Raw genomic sequence first — 22,017 nt, 5'->3', positions numbered from 1 at the left:
CAGCCTGGGCTTGATTTACCCAAGACAAATTCTTAGGAATTTCAAAGCTCTTAATCACAATTTTATCTGGATGGAATGATCCCCACTGACAGCATATAAAAGCCCCAGACAAAGTAAAGGGAAGAAACCATTTTATCCTGACCAAAAGGCGTGAATCTGCTGTGTAGGACAATGAATTTGAATTTCAGGGGGTTTGGTAAAATTCAGGTATTCCTAATGAAACGACAGGTGCTCATGCACAGGCACATCTACCCTACACACTCAGACACTTGTGCTTTGCCAACCATCTCCTCCCCAGGAGGAGGAGATGGAACAGACATCAGGACCAGGTCAAAGAGCTCCCCAAGTCCTTGCTCTCAGTGGACAGAGGTTCTCCAATATTACCAGCCCCTGAAATTCAAAATCATAAATCGAATTTTTTTTTTTTTTTTTTTTAGCAGAACTGAATTTTTGGGCCCTGATTTTTAGCATTCTGATATTTGCCCTTTGCTATCTTTTCTTTGAAATCACAAAAGCCAGAGATTTGTAATTTTTTAAAGTGAAATTTTAGGTGGAGGGTTTTTTTTTTCCCCCATAGACAATGACTGAAAAATAGACAAGAAAAAAAAGTCAAATACTGTGAGCCTCACGGTGCAATTATTAGAGCTGGCAACACTATTTCCCTGTGATTAGAAGTTACCTGCATACCCTTGATGAGAATTTCATCAAAGAAGCAAAATCACAAAAACAGAGGATGGAGGTTCAGATTACCAACCCTGAAACACATCTACATTGAAGAGAAAGGATAGCCCGTCCCTTTGGAAAGGGAAAGGAAGGGGTCTAGACATCCATGTAAAGGTGGGACAGTTAGAGAGGGTCTTACAAGTACGCAGCATACAGTTTGTTCGGAGAATTTGAGAAAAACAAGAGTTTGAGGACCTATTAGGAAGCTCCCCAGTCACATGGGCTCATTGAGTCTCATTGCTTCCCTCCTTCTTGAAGCCTTTAATATCCTCTGATGAACCCAAATGATATAAAAAGCATGTTAAAATTAGTGTGATTTCCATTCAGCATTCCCTGTGTACAGGGCAACTTCTTCCAGCTCCAGAAACACTGAAACCAGAGTTGATTCTGTGTAATGACAGCACAGAACTAAGGGAGAGGAGCTGAGGTATTAGTCAAATGTTAAGAATGTGACACCCACACATTTTTAAACAACTCTGGTATTGAAAATGGCTCATTTTTCCAACAGAACTTCAAAATCCTGCTTTGAGTAAAAAATTACTGCAAAATAACTGTTAGATAAGTTATTTTACAGTATATGCTGGGCTGCAATAATGGGACTAATTCAGGTTTACTCTTAGAAGATCTAAAGCTTCCTCTGCAACTCTGGTGCTGTGTATTGTGTTTCTCAAGACTTCAAGGAGTCACAGCTCTCACTGGGAATTACAACTTGAAGTAATCTGAATTTGAGTTCCAAATGCCTTAGGAAGTGCACGTGTAACATACACAGGAATCACTGAATCACTGACATAACAACCAGCAGCTGTCCCAAACCCACACTTCAAAAGGTATTTCAATCCTGACTGATAATTCACTAATTAAAACCTGAGAGAAAAAGCAGGTAAGAGCTTGAGTAAGAACTGTGGTTGAGCTTTGGGGTGGCTTATTCAGATAGACTTTATCTCAATAAATACACTATTTGAATCTGCTGCTTTTCCACTGAGACATCAGATGTAAAGCATCTTGCACCTATAAAAACTGTGCATTTATACAGTTTTTGTATTTATTTATTTATCTCTGGACATATAGTTATTTATCTCTGGACATATACCCACGTGTTTATGAGGAAGTGACAGATCAAAGGCAATTTTTGATTACAAGCTTAAACATCAAGGTTAAAAATCAGCTTTCCCTCAGAAGATATAAAATGTTCCTAGAAGAAAAAAATCTCCCAAAAAATTAGTGAGACTACTTGTTTTGGTGAGCTGCTCTGAGAATGTCTCCAGGAGTTAAATTCCCCATAAACACAAAGGGAGCTCACTGAGGTGACAACTAAATTAGAAGAAGAAATTAACAGGTGAGAAATCGATTTCAGGTCTTGAAACAGAAATACTTGAGCATTTAACAGATTTCTCCCAGATAAAGGAAATCTACATTCCTGAAGACAGAAGCCATTAATCTCTATGGCCAAAAAGCAACAAGAGGAAAATTAATACAGGGAACTAAATAACAGTAAATATCTGTCAAACAGCACAGCTGCAGTACTGCGGATTTTACGGCTGTGCTGGTTCCAAATATCAAAGCTTTCCTTCTGCAATGAACTCACATGAAGTAGAAGCACAGCTGCGAGGAAGGACTGTCCCTGGCAATAGCCGATGTCTTCGTCATAGACGGAATAGGCCTAGAAAAAAGAAAAGTCAAACTGTATTTAAAATGCATACAGGCATCACCAAAGTGTGTTCTCATCAATGAGCTATTCAGGACACTTCCTCCTGCCAGTGCCTGAAGGAAGCTGGGACAGGACAAGTGGCTTCCCATGGGCAGAGGACAGGGTGAGATGGGATTTGGGACAAAATTCCTCCCTGTGAGGGTGGTGGGGGCCTGGCACAGGGTGCCCAGAGAAGCTGCTCCTGGATCCCTGGAAGTGTCCAAGGCCAGGCTGGATGAGGCTTGGAGAAACCTGGGATAGTGGAAGGTGTCCCTGCCCATGGCAAGGGAGGGCATCAACTTGAAGTTCTCTTCAAGCCAAAGCCACTCCATGCTTCCCTGTGTAACACTACCCAGGCTAAAATAACAAAGGGGGTAAAACTAACAACTCTTGTGCTTTCGGGGCTTTTCTAGAAAAACTCACAGGTCACCCTCAACCCTCCACAGATGCTGTAGTCGAAAATTATTATTTCTGTTTTTCAATCAGCCTGAAAATAAATGGATGCAATTTCCCTTCACCTAAATCAAGGATCATTCTGCTCAGGTGAGTGATGATGGAACTTCACTAATGCAACAAATATAACATGAAAACCAGGGTAGTTTGTGCTGTGGGGAAAGTGAATGTTTGCTTTTGGAAAAACAAGCTCAGACGTTATGCAAGTACAGGACCTAAGGTTAGAAAACTGCTGAGAACTACTCTAACCTAAAGATTTCATCAGAAACAGTTTTCCCATGCCCTTGTTATGCTGAAGAATGAACAAGACTCATTTTCTTAAGGTACGACAGACGTGCTTTTTCTTACCCTTAAAAAAACCTCAAACTGAAAAAATAACTAACCTTTCCTTCCCCTTTACTTTTCCAAGATAAGAAGACTGATACTGTTTTTAAAGAGCCGTGTCACAGGGGTTAAGAATTTGTGGAAACTCTCTAATTTAAGCAGCAGCAGCAGGACTGATACGAGGGGGAGAGACATCCTGAGAGAATAAGCAAGGTGCTGAGGTTACAGCCAGGGCAGGAGGAGCCACAAGGATCAGCAGATCCACTTTTCCATGCAGTATTTGTGAGGAATTCTGAACGAACTCTGACAGCATTTCTGTAGGGGCAGCCTGAGTATTCCTTTAAAGGTCACTGTTTCTGAACTCTCGAGCTGTACCTTTCCTTTGAGAAAAGCTGACCTGGGACACGAAGCTCCCTGCCCTTTGCCTGTACTGATCACCACTCCTTTGAAAACTGTTCGATGGCATTAGTTAGGAGCTGAGGGAAAATGAGCCCGGCCCATTGCTCAGTTTCAGCAGACGAGAAAATTCAAGTCACAGAAATCACTGAAAAATGTTTAATGAACCATTACAATCCACTTACCAGTTTAAAACAGCTCCAGTCACAGAAGTCAAATATAAAAATTAACCTGATGAGTGTACAATGGCAGATAGGAAAAAAAATGCCCTCTATAGAAAAGTTAATCAGCTACTAAGTACTAAATTAATAGAAATTACTTTAGACGCTTAAATTAGTATTTTATGACTGACTAGAATCATCTACTGGTTAATCACCATCAGGAATCTTTATCTATTTGTTCCCCAGATCTATCAGTTTACAGATGCTTAATATCTTGTCTCTGTAGCTTTCCTAAATAATGTATTATTCCTGTTTTTGATAGACCAGTTCCACTTAGAAACAAATGTGCAGAATCTAAAATGAGAAATTTGATTTATGATTTCGTTACACTATATAAAAACACTTACAATTTACTTTAGAAAAAATGTAGGCTGAAAAATGAAAATCAAATTATCACTGCCTGGAGGTTCTCTGTTGAGAGAAGCTTTGTAGTGAATAATTTTCCAAAAATAGCAATAAATTAATTCAAATGAGTTATTTTAAAATACGTATTGAGAAACCAACACACAGGAGAAAACAAACTGCTTCCAAAACTGACATAGATTGAAAAGTACAGAAAGTTTTAAGAAATAAAAACGTATTTCTTATGAGATTCTGAAAGAAGCTGAAGTTACAGCAAAAGAGGGAAAACGAGGAGGGTACAAAAAAAAATCCTCACTCTGCAGTTCAAGACAAAAAACACGAAGGAAGAACAGCAAAGTTTCTCATCATCAACTTCCTAAACACATTTCAGCTCGTAATAAATCAATTTCAAACACATTCAGTGCAGGAAGGCAAAGTCTCTGCTTGGAAAATACATGGTCAGTATAAGAAAGCCGTATTTAATCTCCAGCAGAAAATCCCCATGAACTTCCCTTGTGTTTGTTCTGTTCCAGGAAAATCACAGAGTTTGTCCTCCTGCTGGAACCATTTCTAACAGGGGATGTGTGGAAGGATTTGTGTCCGACTGATCCGAAGAGATCATAAATTAAAGGGAATAAAATTCCTGGAAATTTATTAGGAACTCACGGTATTCACCCAAAAAGCTTGAGGGGAAAAGTAAACTGGTAAACCACTAACTGCCTGGTTAAAACAGAAGAGATGAAAAAATGGAAACTTTTCTAAAAAGGTTGATGCATAGGACTAGGAGTCAGCAAGTATCAGATAGTTTGGTTTAAATAAATATATGAAAATTGGTAATGGACACTGCCTATATAGGAGAAAAATGTCCAAGGGCCCCAGTAAAAAGATGTAATTACTAAAATGCCTTTGAAACAAGCAAAAGCTATGGAAAAAATTAACGGTTTGATCCACTTTTTTCCGCTTTTTAAAATTTTTTTTGAAAATGCATTTTTTTCAAATTCATTTCCATCAGGTCCTTCCCCAAAATCTGATCTTGAAAAGCAGCTGTCATCAGATACTTGGACAAAAACTTCAGATCTGCATCAGAATTAGATCAAACAAAACAGCTTTTAATTCAAAATATCATAATCCTGACAACTAAATGTTTATTTTTTAATGAAGTCTTTAAAAGCTGCATGATTTCATTGCATCTACCCAATGCAAAGAGACTCAGAATCTTAATGCACACCACATTTCCAATTATACTTTTTTATTTTTAAGCAACCTATGGGATTTGATAGTGCTGAAATATGATGTAATTGACCAGAATAACCTCAAAAATCAGGATGCTGCCTACAGATACCACCATAATATATCATTAAGAGTCCAAGATGAACTATTTAAGATTTATGCTTCTGAAGAACTTTCATCTTGCAGATGAAATATAAAAACAAGGCAAAATCCCAAATCCCCTATTTCCACCGCAGTCATAACTAACTTTATAATTTCAAGAGGATGGGATTTTTTCCATGACAACCTGTGACATGTCACAGTTTTTAACTTCCTATTCTCCTAAGCTCTTGAGGAACTTCCAATTACAATTCCCCAGTTAACTGAGAGTTTAAATATTCTCTGTCTCATAAATGGGATTTAATGAAGGTTCTGAATTGAAGCCTATTTTCATTCATTTTAACTAAATGAGGATCTCACAGAACTTAGACATCTTTTTAATAGCTATCTTTGTTCTGAAAAGAAGAGCTACTATGCAGTTATTATCACGTCATCATTGGAAAGTGAATTCTTTAGAGTCTTCTCAAAGTCCATGACAGAGAACCACCTGCACCTTGGGAAAGTGAACCAAGAATCCAGGGCTGGGCAGAAACTCTTCTCCAAAATAATTTACAGAGGAAAATATCCCAAGATCGGAGTCTTGTGTAGACAGAAAAATTCCAAGTACACAGCATTTAAAAGACAAAGGGAAAGATGGATGAATTTCAAACCTCAATTTAGGATTCCTGTAACTTCTGTCTATGAGTTAAACAGATTAACAGCAGATTTAAATAAGGAAGAGGAGAAGTTATGCCTCTCTATGAAATGACCAAGGGAAGCTACTCAGAGTTTAATACAGACACAGCTCTGTGGTGAAGTCTGCTTTAGGACTTTAGGAAGTCTGCTTTAAAAGACTTACAGAGTGTCTGAAACTCAGATGTCTCAGGAAAATATCCACACTTTGATGCAGACTTTTCACCCAACAAAGGTATTTCATTACATGCCCAGTTGCTAAATAGTTTTAGGAATATTACAATTTCAAACTCCACACCTAAATTTACTATCAGACTAATAGTGTGAAAGTAATAATATTCCTATGGGTGCAGCATGGGATACCACATTAGACAAGGAATTTCTGCATTAAGTGAAAACCGTATTTTTAGATACAAGTTACTCATTTACGGAGTATCAGAAAGAGGCACGAGGCTGTTACACAATATTCCTCTGCCAGAGCTGGAGGAGCTGAGAGAATGAAGAAATCTTCACCTTCAGTCAGGCCACAAACAGCATTCCCAGCAATCAGGACTTCAGAGCTGACCTTCCCACGGGTCCAGGCTCAGCAGAAACCCCGTGTGCAGGAACAGGGCTGCTGAGCACAGATGGGGAGGGAAGGACTGACACCTTGGGAAGGGGGAAATGATGCCTTAAGTTTTGGCTTTTATGTATTTCAGATTCTGTGCTGCCCAGGGCTGCAGTTCTGAGCCTCACATTCAGTGTCACTCAGCTCTGCGCAGAGCAGGGAGACAAAACAAATCCTTTTCCTGCTGAACACCAAGGACAACTTTCAGGCCCAAAAGCACAAACAGTGGTGGGCTGAAGGGAGGAACAAGAAGGATGGGACCTCACAACCTGAAGCTGGAACTGGACAATTAAACCCCAATATGCAAATGGACCAAAACCTATAAAAATGTGAGACCTTGTGACCATTCTCAGTCCACCTTGGGTGTAGCCCTGGTCAGGTCCTGTCCTGCCCAAGGTGTATCTTAGAGGCCTTTCAATGAATATCTCCTTTATTCTCCAGCTCTGTCCAGTCTCTGTTTCAGGTCAGCCTTCCCAAGGCATCAGTTTCTGGTGACCCAGATGGGATAGTGAGGAATCTGGAGAAACCCCCTGGAGCAGAGGAACAACCAGCTCCTTCCCCCTTATTAAAATATAAACAAAAGAACACAAGGAAATAGTAAAAATCCTTCCAATGAAACAAGACAACAATATTTACTGGCACTGCTCCTTCAACCCAAGGGCAAAGAAAACCAACAACTAAAAATGCACGAAAAATAATTTGCAACTGATTGTGTTTATCCTATAATTGGCAAAGAGATTTCTGCAGAAACAAAAGAGATCTGCTCTCTGAAAAACAATTACACCTGGACAAACACTGAAACTTCCATCGGCAAATCCAAGGAGATACTAAGGTTTGAAAAATGTGTAAGAAGAGATGCACAGTGAGGTGACTATCTGAAAAGGCATGCTGCAATGAAATGGAAATGAAAATGTAAAAAAAACCTTATGAAAATTAGACTTTCAGCTTACAGGCCAGCACTAAGCAGCAGCTCTGCTGAAGCATAACCATAATTCACAGCTTATCATGGGCATAGAAGCTACTGGTTACAGAAGAGCAATTCAAAGATATCTCCATATTTCAGTATACAGTAACAAAAGCTAAAACACCCCATAATGGAGCCCACTCAGTGTTAGCATTGCTAGAAAGCAGTTTGTGATTCTCTCTGCTAATGTGGGTACCAAAATCCAGACATTGCAACAACTAAAACACAGGAAAACCAGCTACCACACTGATCCTGCACCTAAAACCTTCAGGAAATGAGATCAGGATTGGGGAAAAAAAACTACAGAAACTACAAAACCACAAATCTGATCCACAAAGGGATCTGTATTTAGTAACAAAACATACCCTGATACGAAAACTATTCATATCCTATCCTCATCTTAGTGACAGCTAGCACCAACTCTGAATCTCTGAGAAGTAATTCAAGCATTTTCTGACAAAAATTGTGTCTATTTTCCCAGTCTGCCCAGTCCCAGCTCACCTGATTGATTCCCCTGCAGCATGCTCCCTTTTCCCCACTAAAGTCACAGTGGTTGTTTGTTGAATAGGAGTTTCTTTAATCAGAAAATTAGGGAAAACACATCTGGTGTTAAATTCTGCACTGCACACACTCCAGAGAGCTGAGAGGATTAATTCTGCCAGGTGCTCTGATTCCCTGGAGCATTGAGCTCTGGGTACAGAGCATGGAAGCAGGCACTGAGCACTATTCAGTTATGCATTGTAGCACCGAGGTAAAGCTCTTTAAACAGAGCTGCAATTTGCAGAGTATTTAAATAGAAAGCATGCAAGAGGCAGCAGTTTTCCCAAAGATTCCTCAAAATTTGCTCTGTGAAAATCCAGCTTAAGCGGTGTCCTCAAATGAAATCTCCAGTCTAGAATCTGAAACTCTTTTCATTCCTTATCACCAGTGTCAGTCCTGAAGTTTATTTTTAGGTACTTTGTCACATAAATGTTCTGCAACAGAAAAAGTTTCCATCTTTCCAGATTTCCTACTGTTCTGAAAAGGAGATTAAGAGATGGAACAAAAACTGTCAGACCTGTTAAAATGAGGCTGTGAGCTTTTAATGATTTTCCTTTTTATCTGACAGCTCAGATCATCTCTCATTTCAGTGGGGAATGAAGAAAATGCTCTTCAGCTTTTGAGCCTCCCACTTGAGGACAGACCTTTCCCAGCCATACTCAATAAACTCATCCTTCAAACTTCTTGATTTCACATTAGAAGCAGGGCATAAGTACCCAGAACCTCTGGTAAAGGTTATTCAAGTAACACAAAGCTGCCACATTATTACTTTCAACACAGATTATTACTTTTTATTCCCAATGGAATGACCAGTTTATATGCAAATTAATTAGGCTTTAACAATATTTCTTGAAAACCCACACAGTGGAGAAAGCAGTTTATTGATCATAAACTCAAGGTCCACTCAGACCCGACATCTGTCACAGCCACAGTCATTTAAGGAAACTCTGAGAGGATGAAGGAAAAGTTACAGCCTGGAAATCTCCCCAGCAGCTGTGTCTGATCTCAATATTGAATAGATATAAACCCTTCAAATGTAATCAATAAATTCATGAATAATTCCACGTTGAAGACTGGCTAGGGGTGTTCTACCAGAAAGCAATGCTTCCCAAATCCCTCCTTGAACTAATGAGCACGTAAAAGAATGAGGGAGTCACTGAGATGACCAGGATTTTTATAAAACCTTCAACAAGATCCCTACCCAAAGGCATTTTCAGGAACTGAGCTGCTATAGAACATCCCCTTATGCACTCAAATAATTGATATTAAAGGAGAGAAAGCAAAAAGTAGGAATAAACAGACAGTTCTACCCAAGGAGTGAAGGTGATCTCGCTCACAAAACCCTGCAGAAAGCCTGTGCTGCAAATATTCACAAACCTTAAAGAACACATAAAAATAGCACAGTAACAAAGACTGCTGATGAGACAAAGCTGTTTGGAGCAGAGAATTAAAAAGTGACTGCAGAGCTGCTATGCAGAACATGTTTTATCAAGAGAAAGTGGCTGAGTGACAGAAGTCATTCAACTCTAGGTAAATACAAAACACTTCACAGAGGAGCAGCCCTCAACTTGATGGACACACAGAGAGGTCTCTGATTAAAGATCACAGAATTCCAGGATGGTTTGGGTTGGAAGGGACTCTAAAGAGAGGTACCAAATGCAAGGTTGTAAAAGGTAATGCAGAAACAATACCACATGCAATCCAAACAAAGCTTTAAAATCTTACTGATCAACAACTTGGACCCGAGCAGGGTTAGCAGGGCAAAAGAAAGTCACACAAAATATGGAATATGCTTTAAAATTCAGAGTACTGACTGTACCTTACAGATTTTGTACAGAGATTCCTGACCATCTCCTTCTGTATCCTTAAAGTAATCATGTGCTGGGTATGTACGATGGATATCTCGTTTGATGACACTCTCTTGAGAAGAATCCTGCAAAAAAAGAAAAAAAAAATTCCTGACATTAAAACTACAACCCATTAACACTATATGGAAAATTCAATGTATACTTAACATGGATATATTAGATAACTGCTTTGCTACTTCTGCAAAAATGCTTTGAGAAGAAACTGAAAATCCTTTGTAGGCTCTTATGCAGTTACATTTTGACAGTTTAACAAGAGCAACATGGCATGTTTTCCGTCCTGCAGGCTTAAGGTTCAGCTTTAGAACTCTGAGGAAACTATCAGTTGATTAATTGCTGGTGCATTTTTTACCACAGATCATATCATCAATACTTACTGTATTGCTCTGTCAGTAAAAAACCAAAACAAAACCAAATCGAAAATTTTAGGTTGTCTCTGTCTTGCAGGCTTAAAGCTACTAATTTGAAACGTATGAATCTACCCCAAAAAGCGTTCATTAAGAACTCATAAAGAATTTCTAAAAAAAGATGGGCATCACTGCAAACAGACCTAAAGAACACTGTGTGGATGAGGAAGTTGTATCAAAATGTCAGAGCTGGGACTACAACAGTTAATTATCTTCAGGTTCCACTGAGCTGTGCCTTCAGGTTGGCAAATATCAAATGGCGCTTTTCTCCATTACCTTTGTAATCCTAAAGGAAAAACCAACAAGACCTTCTCCTGTAACTTGCAATATAAATCCCTTATAAATAACTTTTATCTTGAAAACAGGCTATTTCTGTTTCAGAGAAGCTTCTAAACTCTCAGACTGTGTCTTGTTAACCAGCATTCTCCATAAAAAAGGCTTCTGCATCAATTCCCAACTCCAGTTCCCTTTGGGACCCATCTGTAGCAAACCCACTCCAAGGAATCACTCCAGGGTACATGAGCCTGCCCCACTGCTGCATTTCTCCATTCCCTTCAATGGCAGCAAAGGAAATGGATGCCAGAAGCCTAAACACCACTTTGTCTTGTGTCCCGAAAGCTGATGGCTTCTCTGAATCTTGGCTGTCATTAATTTATCCAATTACAATATTCTAATGTTCAGTGATCTCAACTGTGGCTTTCCCTTTGTTTGACATTAATACCTCTATTACCAGAAAGCAACATGGTCTGTATTTTTTTAAGTCCCAGAAGCCCAGAATGGTTTGGGTTGGAAAGGACCTGTCCTAGGGTGACTCTGTGGTGCTTGGATCCCCAGCTGTCTGTTCTGTTTATGCTGGACATTGAGTTCTGCACCTGTAACATTGGTTCTGAGAGCAAAGGGGGAGACAAAGAAGGCCAAAGATTGTTCTGAGAAACAGACAGACCATAAAACTCACCCAATTCCACCCTGGCATGGGCAGGGACACCTTCCAGTGGCCCAGACTGCTCCAAGCCCCTTGGACAATCTGACCTTGGATGATCCCAGGGATCCAGGGGCAGCCACAGCTTCCTGGGCACCTGTGCCAGGGCCTCACCGTGCTCACAGGAAAAGCATTTCTTCCCAATATCCCATCTCACCCTGCCCTCTGGCAATGGGAAGCCATTCCCTGTGTCCTGTCACACCAGGCTCTTTTCCAAAGTGCCTTTTCAGCTCTTTTGGAGGCACTGCAAGGGGCTCTAAGGTCTCCCTGGAGCCTTCTCTTCTCCAGGCTGAATAACCCTGGTTCTCTCATCCATCCTTTCCTCATAGGAGAGTGGTTTCAGCCCTCTAAAATACCAGGCACATTTTTATATGCCATGAAAGGAAAGGTTACAAAGAAAGGTGGTGGTTTTATTATGCCAGCTGGTACCACTGGAGAAAATAAACACATTCTTATGCTTTCGCTGTGTTATCATGAATATTCTCAGGACATCTAAGCACTGTGCAACCATCAGCAACCAAAACTAACCACACTGTCTAAATCACAATCAAAAGGACATAGACTAAAAACTAAAAATTATAAACAAGCACTTCTCTAATCAGACACTTTTAATGACTGTTTTCATTTACAAGGCTTCCAAATACCAGAGAGGCTGGATAACTGCCGTCTGCCTCCCAGATCCATCTGAGCATGCAGTTAAACTGTGAGAAAATGCCTGAAACAGCATTTAAGATCTATCAGCAAAGTCACGGAACTCTGTTACATGCAGTTTTCAGCACAAACTTGAGAAGATCCAGGGAAAGTTTTAGGAAGACTACCACATCCAGCACACATAAAGTTTTCCAGTCAAGCTGAGACATTCTGCTTGATAGCTCCATAGTTCTCTTGTCTTGACTGGGGAGATGCCTTGGGAAGCATCGCTGGAACAGAGGCTAGACAGAGCTGGAGAATAAAGGAGATATTTACTGAAAGGCCTCCAGGATCCACCCTGGGCAGGACAGGGCCTGACCAGGGCTACACCCAGGGTGGACCCAAAATGTCACAAAATGTCTGACTGGTCACAAGGTCTCACACTTTTATAAGTTTTGGTCTATTTGCAAATTGGGGTTTATTGTCCAATTACAGCTTCAGGCTGTGAGGTCCCATCCTTCTTGTTCCTCCCTTCAGCCCACCATTGTCTGTGCTTTTGGGCCTGAAAGTTGTCCTTGGTGTTCAGCAGGAAAAGGATTTGTTTTGTCTCCCTGCTCTGTGCAGAGCTGAGTGACACTGAATGTGAGGCTCAGAACTGCAGCCCTGGGCAGCACAGAATCTGAAAAACATGAAAGCTAAAACTTCAGGCATCAGGAGAAGCCAATGTGTAACTGAGCACACAGAAGTGGACAAGGAGAACGCCCAAGGCAGGGCCAAAAGTATTTGTGTGAAGGCCCAAATGCACATGAACTTTTACTGAGTTAACAGGAACCTGAAGCAGTCTTCATTCAGTCCTGTTTACAACAGATGTTTCTAAAAAACTTCGAAGAAAATAATTAAATGGGTCCAAAAGAAGATTTACATGCAAAGACTGGAGAATTAACTCCAAAGACAATCTCTCTTTGAAATACGATAAACCCATAAAGGAAGAAAACCAAGGTCATTAGTCTGGAGAGAAGATCAGTACAGAACTACTTCTTAAAATATATCAAAAATACTTTAGTTAAATTTCTGTCTTTTTCCAAGTAGAGTTTGTAGACAGCACTGTTCTCAAGCACCAAAGCACATGAGTTTACAGACACCTTCATTTAGGTTTTCAGACAATTTTTATTCTTCTGAAAGTCACGATTAGGTAGTTTATCAGGAAAAAAAGCTAAGGTGAGATGGCTATCAAGGCATTCAGGGTTCTAATGATCTTACTTCTAAAATTCATTCCACTGCTGCCAACTCAGAGAAAATATTCTACTGAGGAAAAGAATTATCTTCCTCTGTCAGTGCTATGACAGCTGCCGTGCTACTGAACAAGCTCTGCCCTGAGTTGTCTCCCTTCCACAACAGCTGAATTTCTGCAGTGGAGCAACTGTACTGGAATGCTGACTCCGTGACACTCCTGCCATCTCCAGCTATCAAGGAGCTGCTGAATATCAGCAGATGATGCCAGAAGGCACATCAACACAGAAAGAAAATGAAGAGAACAGAAAACTGTTTGTATTATTAAACGTTGAAAGAAAATTAGGGGTACATGAACAATCACAATAAAGAAATACAGGGCAATCTTTATGCGTGCACTTCAGGAATTGTTTTTTAGTTAAGAATATTTCACACACACTCCAAAAAGAACCTCTGCTAATTTGTTGTCACAAGTGGAGCCACTCTGGTGATGAATTACAACTTGGGAGCAGAAGAGACTTATTTTGTTCCAAGAACTGGAGAATAAGCATTGTATCAGCCAGAAAAATTTATTAAGAAAGAAAAATCTCTTGGGGAGTAACATCTCCATGCTGTGTTGAGACTAAATACCTGCACCACTTTTGCCCAAAATTGCTTCCATGAAAACAAAAACACCCCTAATGAAAAAAATGCCAGAAGTGTTTGACTGAGTTTTCTTTACTGTACTGCCTGCATCACAGCCTCTGGCTCAATATGGAGAGATGCAGAATTACAGCTGCAATTAAAGGAATTCAAGATTTTATTTTGACTACTGAATAAATAATAAACCAGGTAACAGGTGTCTCAAACCTGGCATTCAAAGTGAGCAGCACTTCTGACCTCAATCTCTTTATGCTCCATTTCCTTGGTTAATAATAATTCTCCATCTCAGTGGGGTGTTATGAAAATCAATTAACATCTGAAGCACCGAAATGCTGTAGTGATGAGTCCTGCAGAAATGCCAAATCAGAGAATAACGACTCCAGCCTCAAATCCTGATCTGAATGGTGTCTAGTAAGGCACAGGGCTACACAAAGCAAAAACAGTAACAGGAAAGAAAAAAAAGCAGCTCATTAGATAGGCACTACTCCTTGTGTCCACAGCCAGGCAGAGATCCCAGGGAGAAAACAACCCAAAACAAAAAAGAACTACGTGGGATCAAGAATATACCATTATGTAGATAAGTAGGCAATCATCATGGGGTACTTCACTTCCAAAGGCTTATCTCTAACCTTTAACTCACTTAATTTGGATTTTACCACGTGTGTTTACACACAGAAATATGATTTGTAATTTCTAGTGGAAGGTATCACTATCCACGGCAGGGGGTTGGAATGAGACGAGATTTAAGGTGCCTTCCAACACAAACCCACCTGAGATTCTCTGTGTTGGAGACACAGTTCAAGTTCATCTGCTTGGCCCATTTAAAAGGTCTGCATCTCTGGTGAGGCTGATTTTGCAGCACATTGTCCTGCCTGCACTTCATCTCCTCGTTAATTAAAAGAAGTTAGTTCCAGAGTACCAAGGAAAGTAAGAAAAGAGAAAAAAAAAATCAAAATGGGCTTTCAACAACAAAAATTACCATGCCTGGGAAATCTGGTGTGTCATGCTTCTTAAGGATTAGATACTGAAGCTTTTCTACATGTTGTACAGAAAGTAAAAATTCCTAGGCCAATGCAGACATTCAGCACTTGTTCATCCAGGATGTGAAAAAAATCTTCTGCCGATATCTGGAGCTGGAGGTATCCTCAATAAACCACCTCTTAATCCTGAAAAGCCATAAATTTAAACACTGACTTGCCAGCTGCATGTTACTGACATTGTGACATTGTTTCAGTAGCCAAGTGTTTACTGAAAGAATAGATTTTTGGCATTTTTTTATTTTGTTCCCCTAAAGCTCTCTATGGTCCTGTGCACTACCTCACGCATGTGCATGGGAATATGAGTAAGAACTTTAGACTCTCTAAAACAGGCAAAAAATACAGAATACACAAAAGTGATCAGGTCAATCAGCTTGGGTTTGAACTGATCTGCAAAACCGGCATGTAGCTCTGCTCCCTGTTATTACTGATGTCCTACCAAATTCCTGCTTTCAGTGAAACCTGACAGCACTTTGTGCCAACACATCTTGTACACATCATCAGTCCCTTTCCTCTCCTCATTTTCCATACATATTCTAACCCTTCAAGTAGAATGTGTGATCCAAGAACATCCCAGGTTTCCTACTAATCAGTATTTGGAAAAAAAAATCAATAGCTCATCCTTTTAAAGACATTGAATGAGAGAGGTCTGGCTTACGCTCAGTTCTTCTGTAGTATTTTTGTAACACATACCTTGTTATTCAGCTCCTGTCTATAAATAAATTTTCTTTCAATCAGCATCTGCTTTTATTCAACTGAGAGCGCCTAACACTAAGAGAGCATTAATTAACAGAGAAACAGAAACTGAGAAAAACCAGAGGATTATTCTTCAGAGGATTATTTTTTAAACAGTTATATATCAATATACTGGATGACAACACAGTATTTAGGTTAATTTAAAAATACCCTGGTCAGCTGAACTTTGTAAATTCTGGCTCACTATCTGCTGTATTTATTTACTGCTCTTTGGACAAAATTGCTTTCCACAAGCAGAAGGAACAGGGCCAGATCAATAGTTTGTATTTGAGCAGCCCTGGCAGGTCACATCAGGCGCTAAATTTAATATCAATGTCTCTCTTCTCTCATCATTTTGGATTACTAATATAGCTCTGCCCAAAGGAAGTAAACATCTTTTATCAAATTATGTCCCATTCTTCTCTGTGTGCTGTGTTTGAGCACGTAGGGGCCAAATTTTGAGAATTCCCAAGACAGGGTCCTCAGAAATTATCTATAACATGTCTCTTTTTAGGCCAGGTAAGCAAATTTACCTATAATTTCTAAATAGACAGTTCTCCAATTGTTCAAAAGCTAGTGGGATGGGACCCTGCTGCTTTTACAGGCATTACCAGTGGGACTGCACTAGCCAAGAGCTTGTTAGGAACTCTTGTATCACCCACATGGCTGCCAGGGAAATGGGAAACGATGCTCCCTTCGGAAGGCTGTCAAAGTGCTGCACAGAATCACAGAGGATCATTCAGATTGGAAGAGACCTTTAAGAGAGATCATCAAGTCCAACTGACAACCCAGCATTGCTGTGTTCACCACTAAATCATGTCCTCAAGTGCCACATCCACGCACTTCTTGAATGCTTTCAAGGGTGGTGACTCCATCACTGCCCAGGGCAGTCTGCTCCAGTACCTAATTATCCTTTCAGTGAAAAAAAGATCACTACTATCTAATCTAAACCAGCCCTGGCCTGACTTGAAGCCATTCCTCTCATCCTGGCAGCTTCTCAACACCTGAATGAATCTTGAAACTACTTGGATCAATCTTAAAACTGCTTGGAAGTGGGATGATGATGAGGACATACTGACCACCTGTCCAGCCTCAGGTTTTTAACTCTCTCAGAAGCTGCTGCTGATAGGTTTTAACTACAAGATGCTGGACAAGGTAGACCTGGGTGATGAGAAAGACAATTCCACGGCTCTTAAAGACTGTAGAAGGAAAAGGAAGCCTGAGAGTAATACTAATACCTATACCAAAACTATTCTGTAGGCAGCTTTAAAAAAGAAAGTGATGTGATGACTTGAGAAGGAGAAGGAACTGTTGGAGCAAGTCCAGAGGATGTCATGAAGCTGATACAAGGTCCAGAGCTTCTGCCCCATGGAGAAAGGCTGAAAAAGTTGTGTCTGCTCAGCCTGGCCAAGGGAAGGTTGTGTGGAGACCCCACAGCACATTCCAGTATCTGAAGGGGCTACAGAGAAGCTGGACAGGGACTCTGCGTCAGGAACTGAAGTGCCAGGACAAGGGGGAAGGTTTCACACTGACACAGGGCAGGGTGAGACGGGATATTGGGAAGAAATTCCTCCCTGTGAGGGTATGGGGGAGGCCCTGGCACAGGTGCCCAGAGCAGCTGTGGCTGCACCCTCCCTGGAAGTGTCCAAGGCCAGTTTGGAGCAACCTGTGCTAGTGGAATGTGTCCCTGCCCATAGCAGGGGGGTGGAATGAGATGATCTTTAAGGTCTCCTCCAACTCAAACCATTCTGGGACTCTATTTTGTAGCTGTCACAGAGGTAAGAAACAGCTCAGCCCTCAGCAGGGTTGAGCCATCAATCAGCAACAGAGGAGATGACATTTTTCTCTAAAAAAAACCACAACAAAATTAGATCAGACACAAAACAATTCTGTATAAACTCTGTTGTTATGAAGAAAAAGAAGATATCCATGACCTTTACTATCTTTGTGGTTTGTTTTCCTTCTCCCTCTCCCATTCTGTACACACACTCTCTCTCCCCTATGCTACTGATAGATAATTTATTCTCCTTACTCTGCCGTATCCTCTCTGAACACTGTTGACAGAAGAAAAACACTATTAGTGCTACTGGGCAAGAGGTCAACTTCTGAATGTACCAGGCTGGATGTTTTACTACTGGCATGGAACGTGATGAATTCAGAGTTATTCCTAAGCACTCAGCTTGGAAGCTCTCTGATCTCCCACAAGAGCTGGGGAGCTCTGTACACCTCCTGATGGGCTTTGGGTACATTTTTTCCCCTACATGACGCACAGCTGGCACATCTGTTTGTAGATCCCACAGTATTTCCATTTCTATTTTACCATGCTAAGGGCTCTATATGGGTTATGTGATCTCCAGCAGATATAATATCAAGTATTCTCTGGTTAAATGCTGGAGACAATTGTTTAAGCACTGGATTTTGTCTGAGATTTTATCTGGTTTTTAATGGCTAGCACTCCACAATGTTGGCTCTCTGGAGGACATGAGGATAGATTAGCCCAAGTAAATGCCACATTACCCAGTTTATTCATGACCATTGTCACCTTTTTCTCTGACAGGCGTATAGGCACTACCTTACAAACAGATTGTAAATGTGACAAACAATTCAAAGGTAACTAACATATTCATCCATGTAACAAGTAATTTTGTCCAAGTCCCTTCTGGTTTTCTGATTTTTAGATTCGGTTTCTGATGATGTCTCCTCTGGTAAAGACACAAATGTATTTGTAAAGATCAGAAAAGATGTTCTTGTAATCACTCTGCAATTTGACATTTGAGCATTTCTGACTCTACCACCAACTCAGAATAATCTCCAGAAGCAAGTGGAAAAGTTAAGGCTTGTTTCTAACAAGCAATACTTAACTGCCCCAGCATCAGATGGTTGTGGAAAGTTCATGTGAAACTTCACAGGAAATGGAAGAAGTGGTGTCTTTGAATCCTTGACTCCTACTTATCTACCCCAATTGATGGTGCTCCAAAACTTACTATGATTTTTCACAAGTGCCTAGAAATTTTCATTACAGGAAGTATAAACCCCTCAAAAGATAGTAATTTTTTAAAAAAACAGATCTTTAAGAAGAAAACCCTGGGTCTCAGAAAGTAAGTTTCTTATAGCATTACTGACCAAGCAGTCTGTCTAGTCAGGGTTTGTTTCAACACATTTTTACAAATTCTGAAATTAGGCCTACTTTTGCCATCGAAAGATAACATGATCAGTGCAACCAGTTCAAGTTCTTGTTTTTCTGGAGTTCCTTGACTTGCCCCTTACAAGCTGGGTCTCCAGAAAGAATTCCAGTAAAACTCACAGCTACATGCTGCTAGCACACCTTGACCTTTAGCATCTGGTATTGCTTGCTGCTAGCAAAACATTAATAAAAGGAGAAAATGCTGCAAGTTTATCCAATTCGGTGACACTGATTTTAACGAGGAGGAAATACCTTGCAGCAGTGTGCAGATAAAGAATTGCCAATGTATTGTCTTTTAAAAGCTCCTTCAGCTTGCAGTCATTGAAGTATACAGACTGTTTCTTCAAAAAGGAAACTGCTGTCCCTCATTTTCTTAAACAATGGAGTTCTTCCAATAACCCAGGCAGAAACACTTAGGCAAGACCCAGGGCAAGCTGTAACGTTTACATACCACCTCAGCTACATCCCTGACAATTGCTCCGTAATTCAGCAATCTTCTGATATCCTGGACACCTCACTTTAAATACCTGCTGTGACAACATCACCTTCACCTTTTCCTTGCTGCAAAAGGAACTGCATTGTTTGGAAGGACATAGTTTTTTCAACCACTCATCTTCCAAGACTATTAAGATTCCATTGTAGAGCGAGCTTCTCAATTCTCTCTGTAAGAAATCCAAAAGCTGGTGGGTTTGCTGACTTGAGAGCCCTTTGCATCATTTAACAGTGACATCAGCCCACCAGACCAAAGACTCTCTGGCTCTTTGGGAGCATCAAAGATCAAAATCACTTTTTGACAAGATCTGTGAGTCCTCACTCCAGACTGAAGAAACAGTGCACAGTGGAAGATGAAGGCCAGCCAGACAGGGGAAAGGAGAAAAACACAAGCACAGGGGTTTTGTGCCTACCTCAGCCAGAATGTGGAAGTAATTATGAAGATGCCATGAACACTGTACTAAAAGGAAAAGCTAGATAAGGCCAGCTAACAGCACCCATAACATTTTATTTGTTTTATTCCTGGCTTTTACACAGATTCACTTTTAAAAGCCCTATTCAGCTACAATTTCCAGCTAAATCCTTCCCAGTGTATGAGGCACAGAAGACAGCTGCTGAACCTGCATCCATTCAGGTGTCTGCTGAGCACCCAGCATTGCCAGTGTACTGCCAGTGCTCTCTGCAGCTGGCTGCAGGATGGAGCAGGGGCAGGAGCAATTTAGAGATGCTGATACATGGAGACTACAGATGGCCCTTAACCCTTCCCTCAAGTCTTCTCTTGGTTTCAAGGAGAGGGAATGCAGTACACAAGAACACTACATGCAGCTAAAAGTAGGTTTAGGCAGATGCTGCTTAGGCTTGCAGTGAGTTGTCAGTATCAGAGCTTATTGCTAGAAGTCTTTAATACACCTTTAGATGAACTAATGAAAAAAAATATACTGGAACGACAAGAGCCACAAATCTTTGACTGGAAAAGGACTTCTGGAGGTCACCTGGTCCAAGCTGCCTGGCAGGGCAGGGCCTGTTGTGATACCTTGGGAAGGCTGACCTGAAACAGAGACTGGACAGAGCCGGAGAATAAAGCAGGGATTTATTGAAAGGCCTCTAAGAGACACCATGGGCAGGACAGGGTCTGCCTGGGGCTACACCCAAGGTGGACTAAGAATGGTCACAGAGAAATGCCTGACTGGTCATGAGATCTTACATTTTATAAGTTTTGGTCCATTTGCATATTGGAGTTTAATTGTCCAATTACAGCTTCAGACTCTGAGGTCCCATCCTTCTTGTTCCTCCCTTCAGTCCACCATTGTTTGTGCTTTTGGGCCTGAAAGTTGTCCTTGGTGTTCAGCAGGAAAAAGATTTGTTTTGTCTCCCTGCTCTGTGCAGAGCTGAGTGACACTGAATGTGAGGCTCACAACTGCAGCCCTGGGCAGCACAGAATCTGAAATACATAAAAGCTAAAGCTTAAGCATCAGTTGCCCTGGACCATGTCCAAGCAGCTTTCCAACATCTCTAATGGTGAAGACTCCACAATCCCCCTGGAAAACCTGTCCTTGCTCACCCCCACAGTCAAGGAGTTTCTCTGTATGTCCTGATGTCCTCCTGTGTGCTCACTGCCCCTGTGCCCGTCGCTGGGCACGACTGAGGACAGCCTGGCTGTGGCTTCTTTATAACCCCCTCCAGGTATTTACACACATCAGATCCCCTCGAGCCTTCTCTGCTCCAGGCTCAACAGTCCCAGCTCTCCTCACAGCAGAGCCGTTCCAGTGCCTTCACCTCCTCACTGGCCCTTGCCAGACTCCTCAGGGTGATACAAATTGCCTGCCATGCCACCAGCTCATTCCGTGTCTCCAGCTCCCAGGCAGACCAGTGTGTTTAGGCTACAGGGATTTCTCCATCCAGCTCCCCCAAGTTCCCAAAGCCCCACTCTTCCCAGCAGAGAGAACAGCACCACACAGGACAAAGGAAGGGCCACGCTGGAGACCTCTGCATGTAATTGGGACCTGTGGGGACAATGTGTGAATCACCATAAAAACCTCTATTTGTGCTTTTTTTAATATTGATCCAGTTCATTCCTATTGTTGGAAAACTGGAATTCATTTTCAGTTGCCTCCTCAGATTCAGATCAATACAGCACTGACATCAGACAGTTTTATCCGGTCACATATGGGTCATAACCATGAAGACCAGAGAGTGAAAGGACAGCACAGTACACAGAAATAATCCACACTTAAATTTCAAATGTTAGCAGTCTTCTGTACACTGCTTTTTAGTGTATTTGAACATTTCTCAAGCACTTCTTACAGGTAGTGCATAGGAAAAACTGGATTTTAGGGATTCTGCAGCAGTTCTGTCTGCTTGTCAGAAATCAAGGAACCCTATGTCCATCTCTTATTTAATGATTAAGTTTATTTATTCCATTTATACTGACTATAAAGGGAAGGTTATCTTGATTTACACATAATCCTGTTACTTCACAATAATCTCTTATGATTTCCTTGATTTTCAAAATAAGACATGAACAAAATTTCTGTTGATGTCTGTGCAAACTCTCTCAA

General features: G+C 40.9%; 1 protein-coding gene across 3 annotated transcripts in view; it reads right to left on the bottom strand.

Annotated features, from left to right (window-relative positions):
- Window positions 1-22,017, bottom strand: part of RABGAP1L (RAB GTPase activating protein 1 like) — a 233,114-nt gene that overhangs the window by 96,219 nt on the left and 114,878 nt on the right. For all 3 annotated transcript variants that reach the window (XM_066324697.1, XM_066324696.1, XM_066324698.1), the window contains exons 14-15: window positions 10,078-10,191; window positions 2,309-2,383 (exon numbers count right to left, since the gene is read on the bottom strand). In XM_066324697.1, coding sequence (XP_066180794.1) covers window positions 2,309-2,383; window positions 10,078-10,191 — 189 coding nt within the window. The remainder of the gene's footprint in view (window positions 1-2,308; window positions 2,384-10,077; window positions 10,192-22,017) is intronic.

The sequence above is a fragment of the Sylvia atricapilla genome, chromosome 9 (genome assembly GCF_009819655.1).
Source record: "Sylvia atricapilla isolate bSylAtr1 chromosome 9, bSylAtr1.pri, whole genome shotgun sequence".
Taxonomy (NCBI): Eukaryota; Metazoa; Chordata; class Aves; order Passeriformes; family Sylviidae; genus Sylvia; species Sylvia atricapilla.
Note: the sequence above shows the minus strand (reverse complement) of the source record. Positions and strands in the feature narration are given on the sequence as shown.